Source organism: Pygocentrus nattereri, chromosome 15, assembly GCF_015220715.1.
Source record: "Pygocentrus nattereri isolate fPygNat1 chromosome 15, fPygNat1.pri, whole genome shotgun sequence".
NCBI classification, from domain to species: Eukaryota; Metazoa; Chordata; class Actinopteri; order Characiformes; family Serrasalmidae; genus Pygocentrus; species Pygocentrus nattereri.
This window is the reverse complement of record NC_051225.1, coordinates 36,978,258-36,990,825: the sequence shown is the minus strand read 5'-3', so window position 1 is coordinate 36,990,825 and position 12,568 is coordinate 36,978,258. Positions and strand designations below refer to the sequence as shown.

At 40.6% G+C, this 12,568-nt stretch overlaps 1 protein-coding gene across 1 annotated transcript in view; it reads left to right on the top strand.

The window, feature by feature from the left end:
• The window catches only part of efl1 (elongation factor like GTPase 1), a 198,541-nt gene that overhangs the window by 143,829 nt on the left and 42,144 nt on the right, over positions 1–12,568 (top strand). Inside the window, exons 16-17 of the mRNA XM_017699582.2 lie at positions 3,082–3,213; positions 8,267–8,414. Coding sequence (XP_017555071.1) covers positions 3,082–3,213; positions 8,267–8,414 — 280 coding nt within the window. The remainder of the gene's footprint in view (positions 1–3,081; positions 3,214–8,266; positions 8,415–12,568) is intronic.

Below are 12,568 nucleotides of genomic sequence, written 5' to 3'. Positions count from 1 at the left end.
TGGACAGTGACAGAATTTGTGTTGTTTCAGCTCTGAAATCCAGCGCAGTGGAACGACTGTGAGGCTGAACCTACAGACTGTCAGCTTTAATTGCTAGACATTTAGACAGACTGTATAACATGGTTATCTGTAAAAGTGGACAGATATCGAGATGACTGCTACTTTTTTTTAGCCATGATATGACCATATTATTAACTATCTAAGCAAAAAAAGCTACTAAACTGTCACTGGGGCAGAACCCCTGTTGCCACTGGGCTGGTTCCCTAAAGGGTACGTCTTTATTACCTTTAGTCAGGCCAGGTTGAGATGGTTTGGACATGTGTTGAGGTGGAATAGTGGAGATATTGGGCAAAGAATGTTGGAGATGGAGCTGCTGGGTGGAAGGAGAAGAGGTAGACCGGGGAGCCATTGGGGGTTAGGTGTCTTGCTCGTGCAAAACGAAAGTAGCAAAATTATCATAGATTGACACATTTTTTTGGTGCGATTCTCAAGCCACATCTCGTCATCTCATCTCCATGGAAGTATTTTTCAAAAAATGCCTTTTCTGTCTCTATGGATACCAAACAACTTGACTGACTGACCGCATTTACGGTATGTGGGAACGGTACAGGAAAAGATTTAAGGCGAACAGCGATAATTGGGATATGAATGAACTTATTTGCTGTTATAATCGCTCTGGTTTCCTGATTAAGTGGAAAGTTTCTCATTCGCCAGCTTCTTGCTCACATATTCCCATTCCACCTTAAATGGTGCAGAGGTTACATCCTGGCGCCTCAGGCATCATTTAAGGTGGAAAAGGAAAAGTAAAACAAGAAGCTGGCTGATAAGAGACTTATCAGACATAAAAAGTTGAACATTCATAAACATTTTACGAGAAACTATTCTACTTTTGCGGAAAAGTTTCCTTCCGCAGATGCAAGGAAAGTGGCTGTATCTGAACTAAAGTTTAAAGCAGAGCAAAGTGAGTTTGTGTTTTCATTTGCAATTTTCAGCCTTTCCTTATCATTTTTAGCACTTTAGCAAACACTGAGGCATATTTACAGCCAAGGTGGTAAAATGGACATAAAATGTTGTGGCTTTGTATTGAAAGGACAGAATGGCTCTTCTTAGAATTTGGGTTACTGACCCCTGGTACTGGCCCACTAGCTAACCCAGTCTTCTTCCTCTGTCTTTTGTTAGAGACGAGTGAGCTGTATTCAGCCCTCATTTCCTTCCTTTCTTAGTGGAGATGATTGAAAGCTGTGAGACCGAGCTACCTCAGCAGATCAGTGCATGTGACATGACACACATTATATTATTTTTTTGGTCATCCGTTTTCACAGCTGCCCACTGAAGGCCATAAATGCAGGTGTGGTTTAGATGTTTTTACTCTGTGTCCCATCATAACACCAATACACTTCCTTTAAAAATGACTCACAAAACCACACACAAAGCTGTGTTCTTCCAGCGATGGAGCAGCTGGCCAGGCTGTGATGATGGTTCTCATCGCTTGATCTTATTAGTTCATACTACCAGTAAAGATACTGAAAAAGAATAAAATGAGAGGAAAGCCAGAATAACTATGTGGAAAAGCTGTATAAGCAGAATATTGTACTTCCTAAGAAGAAATACAGAGTGATTATGCAGCTTCATCAATTCCCAGGTGGTGCCATACGGTTGCTATGACATTTTAGGTAGTTGCTAGGTGATATCTCTGGTGGTTATTAAGGAGTTGCTAGGTAATTGCTTGAGTGTTGCCAATTGTTTGCTATGGTATCCCTGGTGGTTACTAGGGCATTGCTACACTACATGGACAAAAGAACTGAGGGACTTCCACTCTTCTGGGAAGCTTTCTACAAGATGTTGAAGTGTGTCTGTGGGAATTTTAGCCCAGAAGAGCACAGAAGAGCATTTGTGAGGTCACTGATGTTGGACAAGAGGGCCTGGTTGGCAATCTCCATTCTAGTTCATCCCAAAGGTGTTTGATGGGGTTGACGTCAGGGCTCTGTGAGGGACAGTCAAGTTCCTCCACACCAGACTCACCTAGCCATGACTTTATGAACCTTGCTTTGTGCGCTGGGGCTCAGTCATGCTGGAACAGAAATTCTTCCCCAAATCTTTCCCACAAAGTTGGAAGTGTTCAAAATGTCTTGGTCTGCTGAAGCATTTAGATTGCCCTTCACTAGAACTTAGGGTTCTAGGCCAACCCCGGAACAACCCCATAGCGTTATCCCTCCTCCACCAAACTTTACAGTTGGCACAGTGCAGTCAGGCAGGTAACGTTCTCCTGGCATTTGCCAAACCCACACTTCGTCCATCAGACGGACACGGAAGCGTGATTTGTCATTCCACAGAATATGTTATTACGTGTTGATGTGTAGTTGCTATGGTATCCTTCATGGCTAATAATGTTTTGCTAGTGTACTTTGATAGAAGTGAAGCCCACCATTCATCTTTTGCAGTACACAATCACTAAAAATGCTGACCTTGTTTTTGGAATAAGATGACGAGAAAAAGATCGGATTGACTTTGAAAGATGGTTCATTATTGGCGAGCAGATGGCAGGAGCTTCAGTCACTAGACTGCTGAATTGGCTAGTATTTCAATACAAACAGGTACTTAAATGATCTCTGTGATCTGTTACTCATTATAAAGACAAATGACCATTTGAGAGGTCAGTGCTCGAAAAAGGACAGTGCTGGAATCAACACTGATTACAACTACAGACATGTGAAAAGCAGTAAAGTGGTAGGATGAGGCTATCTTTACCATATTCTTGTGAAGTGTGAAGATAGAACCAACAGAATGCTACAGGCGTGAATTCTTGAAGTCGCATCCTTTAACAAGCTTTGACTGAGTTCTCTTTGAATTCCCTATCAGCACACTCACCATCATCGGCTTCATCCGCTCGGCGAAGGGGTCTGTAGCACAACCTGCGTTATGAAATGTTCTTCCACAAATAGCATGCAGTTACACCTTTCTGCCAGAGGGGTCTCCAAATCCCCCCAAACTTACATTAGTGAAACACTCCCCTGCAACATGTTTGTCTCCTGAGCTGCTCAGTTTTGCACTTCATATGTTGTTCTATTGATTCTTCTGCAGGAATTGGAGGAATGGAGGAATTTATCCTGAAATCGGCCACCATCTCCACGTCTCCGGCCTGCCCTCCCTTCACTCCGCTCAACTTCGAGGCCACACCCATCGTCAGAGTTGCCATCGAACCCAAACATCCCAGTAGGTGTTTGTATCTCACACACACACAAGCTGGCTGTTCTGAGCCCAATAAACTAAAAAAAAATTTGGCTGTGAAATGTTGACAGTCTGTCCATCTGCATGAGTAATATCTTAGACATAAGTGTAAATGTGCTAAAGCCAGTGAGCACATTATACTTAATAAAGTTTTACCTTACAGCACTTAACTCAGACGAGCAGACATTTCATGTTCAGGCATCACATTTTCACTTGCATGTCTAGTCTTACAAAAGCATAAATCTTTGTTGATTTATTTAAAAGAGACAATACAGGAAATCACTGTTATATAAAGTGTCACATGCAGTCATATGAAAAGCTTTGAACACGCCCTTCTGCACATTTCTACAGCTATGAGATAGTTACAACTTTCTGAACTGATATCTTGACACAACGAGTCAAATATCTTGAGATAACAAATTTTTTATCTTTAAATAACCAGTCAATTATGTTATCTCAAGATGAACGTTATCTTGGAATAACAAGTTAGTGACCTTGTCATAACACAGTTGTCTTGCGATGAGTTAATAATCTTTTCTCACGATTACAAAGCTATTATCTTGAAATATGTTAATGATCTTCTAATCTCAGCATAACACAGTTGTCATCTTGAGATAATGAGTTTTGTTATCTCAAGATAAGTTATCTTGTAATAACAGGTTAGTGATCTTGTCATCTTGTGGTAGCAAATTTGTCTTGAGATAGTGAGTTTCTGATATCAGACAAAAGACGAGTTAATTATCTTGCGTCAAGATTGTGTCTTGTAATAATGAGTTCATTATCTTGCGATCTCGAGATAAGTTGTCTTGAAATAACAAGTTGATTGTCTTGTTGTCTCAAAGTTGTCTATGCTTTCCGTAAGACCATAAAAGCAGCCAAACACGAGTACAGGGCTACAGTGGAGTCACAGTTCAACACATGAGAAACCTGTGGGAGGGGCTAAACACAATAACGGACTTTAAGAGGAAAACTCTTTCTGTGAATAACATCAGTGCTGTGCTTCCAAATGACCGGAATGCTTTCTACATCCGCCTCGAGGCAAATCACACTGCGCACACGGAAAGAGCCCCCGCCCCCGCTACCGGCGAGTCAACAACCCCCTCCGTCTCCGTGACTGACGTGTGCAGAACCTTCAAGCGCATTAATATCCGCAAGGCAGCCGAGCCTGACGGAATCCCTGCACACGCTCTCAAAGCCTGTGCACATCAGCACATAACCTCTCACTTTCTGTTGTTCCCGTGTGCTTCAAACTGGCCACCGTTGTGCCAGCTCCAAAGTCAGCCAGGGTTAATACTCTAAATGACTGGCACCTGGTTGCTCTGACCTCCATCATAAGCAAGTGCTTTGAGAAGCTGGTCAGAGACTTCATCTGCTCCTCACTACCTGCCACTCTGGACCCACTGCAGTTTGCTTACAGACAGAACAGATCCGTTGATGGCGCAGTAGCCCTGACTCTACACACTGCCCTCTCCCATCTGGACAAAAACACCTCGTATGTAGGAATGCTGTTTGTGGACTACAGCTCAGCATTCAACACCATTGTGCCCTCAAGGCTCGACATTAAGTTTGGGATGTGGGTTTGAACAGTTCTCTGTGCAGCTGGATGCTGAACTTCCTGATGGGCCGACACCAGGTGGTAACGATGGGCAACATCACCTCCTTAACCCTTAACGCCGGAGCTCCTCAGGGCTGTGTGCTCAGCCCTCTTGTATTCCCCAGACACCCACGACTGCTCAGCCAGACACAGCTCCAATCTGCAAATGACACCACAATTGTAGGCCTGATCTCCAATGCCAATGAGGAGGCCTACAGAGAGGAGGTCTGCTTTCTGACACTCTGGTGCCAGGAGAACAACCTCTCTCTCAATGTCAGCACCAAGGAGCTCATAGTGGAGAATGCACACCCTCATCACCATCAGCGAGCCACCGCAGAGAGAGTCAGCAGCTTCCTCGGTTTTACATCTCAGAGGAACTGACATGGAGCGAACACAGCACAACAGTACCTCTTCCACCTCAGGTGGCTGAAGAGGTTTGGCATGAAACCCCCGCATCCTCAGAGCATTCTACACATGTACTGTGGAGAGCATTCTAACAGGCTCCATCACCACTTGGTATGGAAACTGCACTGCCGTTGAGCGGAAAGCTGCAGAGGGTGGTGCGGACAGCCCAGCACATCACCAGCTCCCAAACCTTTTGGATTTATACACCAGCCGCTGACTGAGGAAAACCAGGAGGTATCTGAAGGACTCCACCCACCCAAGCCACTGTCTGTTCTCACAGATGCTGAGCGGGAGGCGGTACAGAAGCACAAAGTCCAGAACCAGCCGGTTCCGAGACATTTTCTTCCCCCGGGCCATTAGGCTGCTGAACAGTCAGTAGTGCTGGTGTATCGGTCTATAGGCCTGTCACTGCACCTCTGAGTCACCGTCTCCATGGACAGTCACCACCACATCCACACCAACAGACTCGATCTGATCCTCTGCACCTTCAATCCAGCAAATCTGTGCTTGCACGTATAGATTCACATCTCTGTCCATATCCTGTACAATCTGGAAGATTTCTATATCAGTATTCTATCCCCTGAGTACCTGCATCTCATTTATTATGTGTATATTCAGAGTCATATTTTTAGTTTTTTGTATTTAAATTCTATAAGGGAGCTACGCACCTAAGATTTTCACTCACTTTCTACCTGTGTAAATGTGATGTGACAGGTTTTTGAGATAGTTCATTATCTTGTCATCTCAACACAAGTCATCTTGAGATGAGTTAATTATCTTATCTTGAGACAACAGATATCTTGAAATATCGAGTTTAATATCTTGTGATCTCAAGATAATAAAGTTATTATATTGAGATCACAAGATAATTAACTCATTATCTCAAGTTAACAATCCTGAAAATCATAGCAACAGCTGATGGCCTCTCTGGCCTTCCGTACATTTCAGTGCACAGTTACTTTTTTTATTTATTAGTTTGACATATTGTACAAAATGAAACATAACGTATTTATTGATTTCCAATATATAAAGTTCAGAGTGTGTTCAGAAGTGTGTTCCCTGTGGAGAATGTTTTGTGCAGTTTGTCAGTTCTAACTTGTTCACAAGCCTCAGAAAAACTAAATATATCTTCATATTATGTGATGTAAAATTTCTGCCATTAGCTGGGAGTTAATGTAGGTGTACATGGCCTTAATTATGAGTTTCTTCCCAGTTAACAAATGAAAGCATCACCTGATGGGTTTGTATCTTTAGCTCCAGAGCTGCTATGCTACCCTGGAGAAGCTAACAGTAGCACTCTCCTCCATATGGAACTCATTAGCGCAGAACTCAGTTAAACGTTTCCCATTTTAGAGCACAAAGGAACAGTGTGATGACATGAAGACACACACAGGACTCTTTGTGCGGAAGAAAATCAGCCTCAGCACTGATTCAGGATTATTTTAGTCTGCGTTATTCCAGGTTGACCTTAGGTTAGGAGAGGTCACCGCACAGGAGAGTTCTGCACTGCGCACGCTTTGTATACAGTGTTTACAATCAGCGGATTATAGTAATTCAACGTTGCTGTAAGACTTTAAAATGTACTTTATACACACAGTGCTGTGCAGGAGTCTGAAACTATTGTAAAACTATTGACCTGGGCAGTAAGTGAGCATAAAAACACTGCATAACATTAGAATAAATACAAATCAACACAAACACAAGAATATAAGATATTTTGTTATCCAAAAGGTTATTGATGTTTTAGTCAGAAGAACACAGTTAGAAGAACGCAGGCTTGGTACCCGCTGCACGCCAGCCATTGCATAAATTCCATCACTAGATTTATTTTTTAGAAATAAGTGCATCATTTATGGAATAATATTTTAATCAATTATACTTTGTTTTATTGTTCCAAATGTTTGTTTTTTTTAAATTATTTTAAAGTTCTACTGACAATTTCAGGTTGTTAAGTATGTCAAGCATTTCAAGTCTAGCGTGAATCATTCAGTATTCATTGTGTATTGTTTAGTGTCTACTATGAATTTAGTATTGACTATTAATTATTCAGTCTATTATGAATTATTCCATATTATATATAATTTAGAGTCTGCTATGAATTAAGTATTTTTATATATTATTTAGTCTAGTATGTATTATTTAGTTTTTATTATATATTATTTAGAGTCTACTATGAATTATTAAGTATTTTTATATATTATTTAGTCTAGTATGTATTATTTAGTTTTTATTATATATTTTTTAGAGTCTACTATGAATTATTCAATATTTGTTATATATTATTTAGTCTAGAATTAATAATTCAGTTTTTATTATATATTATTTAGAGTCTACTAGCAATTATTAAGTATTTATTATATATTATTTACTCTAGTATGAATTTAGTTTTTATTATATATAGAGTTTACTATTAATTAAGTATTTATTACATATTATTTAGTCTAGTATGTATTATTTAGTTTTTATTATATATTATTTAGAGTCTACTATAAATTAAGTATTTATTATATATTATTTAGTCTAGTATGAATTATTTAGTTATTATATATTATTTAGAGTCTACTATGAATTATTAAGTATTTATTTATTATTTACTCTAGTATGAATTTAGTTTTTATTATAGTTTACTATGAATTACGTATTTATTATATATTATTTAGTCTAGTATGAATTAAGTGTTTATTATATATTATTTACTCTAGTATGAATTATTTAGTTTTTATTATATATTATATCGAGTCTACTATGAATTATTCAGTATTTGTTATAAAATATTCAGGCACCAGTATAAATGACTCAGAACTTTCTATAAAATGTGAGGGAGGAAATACAGCATGTGAGGACCCACATACAGACCTTTAGAGTTTTAGTGTTTAATCTGACATTAAATCTGTGCCTGAAACAGACATCATTTACATAGTCAGGAGAAAATTAAACACATGGCGTCAGGGCATATCAGGGCACTAAAATAGTTTGATTCCCATGGCAACCAAAAACTGTTTTAGCCATCTATCATTTAGCGCCTGACTCCATGTGTAGGTGAGATGCCGAAGCTGGTGCGGGGGATGCGGCTGCTGAACCAGGCTGACCCATGTGCGGAGGTTCTGATCCAGGAGACTGGAGAGCATGTGCTGGTGACTGCGGGAGAGGTTCACCTGCAGCGCTGTCTGGATGACCTCAGAGAGAGGTACACACACTCACATAACAGAGCTGTGCAGAAACGGACTGGTTATTAAATCAAATAAAATATTATCTATCTATAAATCTACATCTATTTGTCTGTCTGTCTGTCAATATATATGTATCTGTATATCTATCTATTGGTCTGTCTATTGGTCTGTCTATTTGTCTATCTATGGCTGTTTGTTCTCTAAATGATTAAGAGACTTGAGTGCTAATATCGCCCCCTGCTGGAAAAACGTCACACTGCTATGCAGGAGTTCCAAAACGGCATCCACGTGCTTGACATATGAAAACACAAGGTTTTCTGTTGTTCTAGCAGAGGCACAGCTTTAGATGCCTTTGGAATATCATGAAGTACTTTTTTCTATATAATTTCACAAATTATATTGTCTAGTATTCATTAATAAGCTATTTTAAATTAAATATGTACTCTATTTCTCGCAGTTCTTTTTCTGAACATGCCTTTTCTCAACATGCCTTAAATCATCATGAGTACTATTAAGTTTATTCAAAAGCATAAATAAATTGGGCAAATTGAACACTTTTCCCCTGATTTCGGGATTTGGAGCGTGTACTGAATTTCGCTCTGTCAAGAATTTTAATTTCAGTGCATCACTAATTATAATTATTTATTATCATTATTATTATTATTACTGACATTCATTATAGAGATGAATCAATTATAGAAATAATTTAGTGCCCTGATTTTTCGCTCTCTCTCTCTCTCTCTCTCTCTCTCTCTCTCTCTCTCTCTCTCTCTCTCTCTCTCGCTCTTTCTGTACATCATTAAATCTTTCGGAAGCTGGTCCGCGACTGGCTTCGCTGCTCCCACAGATTGATACTCCTTGATATCAGTTTCTGTGCCAGGAATGCGTTCATGCTTCTTTGCCCAGCTCCCCAAATCCACCCCCATTGTGCCCTGTGGTACATTCATCATAGACTTCAGCATGTAAAACATTTTTGCACAAGCAATTCCAGGTATACAATTGATGACTTTAACATTTCTGGATTAATACCCTGAATAAAGCACATTTTAGTTCTTTCTTCAGTTTTGCTTTTGCTAAATATACCACAATCCAGATTTTACACGCCACACTACCACTTTTGGTGTCTTTTTAAGATGTGGCATGTGCTCATATGTGACATTTGCATTTATTATTACCAAATGATTACCAAATATTTATCTTAAAAACACTGTTATGCCTCACTGAAAACGAATACAAAAGTCACAGATTTAATCGTCCTCACTGTTTCAAGTGCAGTATATCTTTCACAAATTATAATTCACCCACTAACCATTGAACAGAAATATCACAAAATTTCAGACAAATTCATTTCAGGGTAGGTGTGGCATGGCAGAGTTAGCTGCAGGCTCATTTCCAACGGCAGCGGCATGCTAGATAAAAGTGTAGCATGAATGGAAGAGGCTGCAAGTGTGTATAGAGAAAAGATGCCATGTATAAAACTCACCACATTAAGTTAGTAAATGATTATGCAGTGATACCTCAGTTTCATGACAGATGCTATAATGTGTGATGTTATCACAGCTTTTATCACTCTAATAAACTCTCATGACATCAAAGCTTTGTGCATCTATCATGAACATTAACGGTAGTGGTAATATAGCACTGTCATATCGCTGGTCATCATCTGTCACGATGACTTATGACAACATATGACATCTGCTTTGACATGTTTAAGGGCATGTTTATGTCAGTGTTACATAGCATAGAGTTGCTTACACTTTACTTAAAGGGTGTCTACAAAATACATTCGTAACATGTTACATAAACACTTAACACTTAAACAGACGTGAAATCCTGAGCCACCATACCGGACACCCTCTGCCACTTGGCTGTTCCGAGAAATTCTGTCCATAAAAGTTATGATCAGAATCGGTGACAATGGACAGCCCTGGCGGAGTCCAACCCTAAATGGAAACCAATCTGACTTACTGCCGACTATACGAACCAAGCTCCTCCTCCATTTGTACAGGGACTGAATGGCCCGTAACAACGAGCCCCGTACTCCCGGAGCACTCCCCACAGTATCCACGCGATGTTGCAGAGGCGTGTCAGCCAAGACAGCCCTACAACATCCAGAGCTCTCAGGAATTCCGGGCAGATCTCATCCACCCCCGGTGCCACCAAGCAGTTTTCCAACCACCTTGGCCCGAGTGATGGACGGATCCTCGCTCAGATCTCCAAGCTCTGCCTCCTCTAGGGATGGATTGTTGGTGGGATTGAGGAGAACTGCTTTCCTCTACTGAGGCGCCTGACGCTTTGCCAGAACCTCTTGGTGCCTGTCGATAGTCTTTCTCCATGGCCTCACCAAACTCCTCCCACACCCAAGTTTTTACCTCAGCAACCGCCGAAGCCACGACTCGCTTGGCCCTTCGGTACCCATCTTTTGCCTCCAGAGTCCCACAAGTCAACCAGGCCCGATAGGACTCTTTGTTCAGCTTGACGGCTTCCTTTACCCTAGGTGTCCACCAACGGGTTCAGGGATTGCCGCCACGACAGGCACCTACAACCTTGCGGCCACAGCTCCGATCCTCTGCATCGACGATGGAGACACAGAACCCTCGGTATGCAGTTGAAGCTTTGTTGGATGTGGGAGTTGAAGATTTTTCTGGTAGGTTCCTCTGCCAGACGTTCCCAACAGACCCTCACAACACATTTGGGTCTGCCAGGTGTGTCCGGTATTTTCACCCGCCATCTGATCCAACTCACTACTAGGTGGTGATCTGGTGACAGCTCCGCTCCTCTCTTCACTCAGGTGTCCAAAACACATGGACGCAAATCCGATGACACAACTGTGAAGTCGATCAACGAACTGCGCCCTAAGGTGTCCTGATGCCTTATGCACACCTTTGTGTTCGAACATGGTGTTTGTTATGGACAGACTGTGGCGAGCACAGAACTCCAATAACAAAACACCACTCGGGTTCAGGTCGGAGAGGCCGTTCCTCCCAATCATGCCCTTCCAGGTCTCACTGTCATTGCCCACTTGAGCATTGAAGTCGCCTAGCAAGACAATGGAGTCCCCCCATTCTTGCCTATACCAAGATCAAATTTGAACTTGTTTACATGTCATGATAGAAATTGACTGCATGATAGACTGTATGGATGCCGGCTGTTGTTATCTTTAAGTTGAGAAAACACAAACTGAATAGGCTTTGAGGTCCTTTGTTGAACCTGTTATATCTGTAATATTTTAAGATTTTATCATTGAAATTTTCATTGTATTCTAATCCAAAGTTTTAACACTTAATGTGTTGCTGATTCAGTTCACCTGCAGGGGAAAAAACATAGTTATTAAAATGGTGGGCTTTCCTTCACTGATTTTAATGAAACCCCTGTGTAGATTTACTCGCCCTTGAGTTTTACCTTGTACTAACCGCACATCTGCATGAATTATCCACCCTGCATGCTAATGACTGAAAACCCAGAATACCTGTTCATACAGCACGTTGTTACAATATGAGCCACTAAGCTTCTCACTATTACTTTTTATAAGGTTATTTAAAACCTGCTAACACCTTTTGCTTGTTTCTTTTTTTTGTGTAATAAATAGACCAGCAGAGTTGATCCAGAGTGAGTTATTGTAAGATTAGCATTCATTAAGCATAAACATTTTTCTATTGTAGAGATTAGAGATTTTTGTTTTAACAGCAATGGTTTGCTTTAAGGTATTCCACCTTTTTAGGTTTCTTTATAATTAAACGGTGAAAACAGTCACTCAGAGCGGTTTGGAGTGAAACGCTCCGTTCTAGAGAAACTTACCAAGTCTGAATTATTCACAGTGGTGGTGATGGGAACCAGACGTCCACCTCTAAAAGCTCCTTCACAGAAAGTTACTACATGAAATGGTTATGCATTCACTGCCTGATGTCTCAGACACTGTTCTTATGATAGAGAAGCTTTTGGCCTAAAACATATGTATGAAATCCATTCTCAGTGGTGGGATCCATGCAGGGTGTTGTGAGTCAAAATAGTCCCCAAAGAAAGCTAATTATATTTAGATTTCCCGCTATTTTAACATCATCAACATTCCATATTATCTCAGAAGACTCGTGTAGGTTCACTGGTGGCTTTGGATGGTAAATAAAATGTCTGGATTTGTGTTGTAGTCATGGTGACCCCTGGTTCCTGTCAC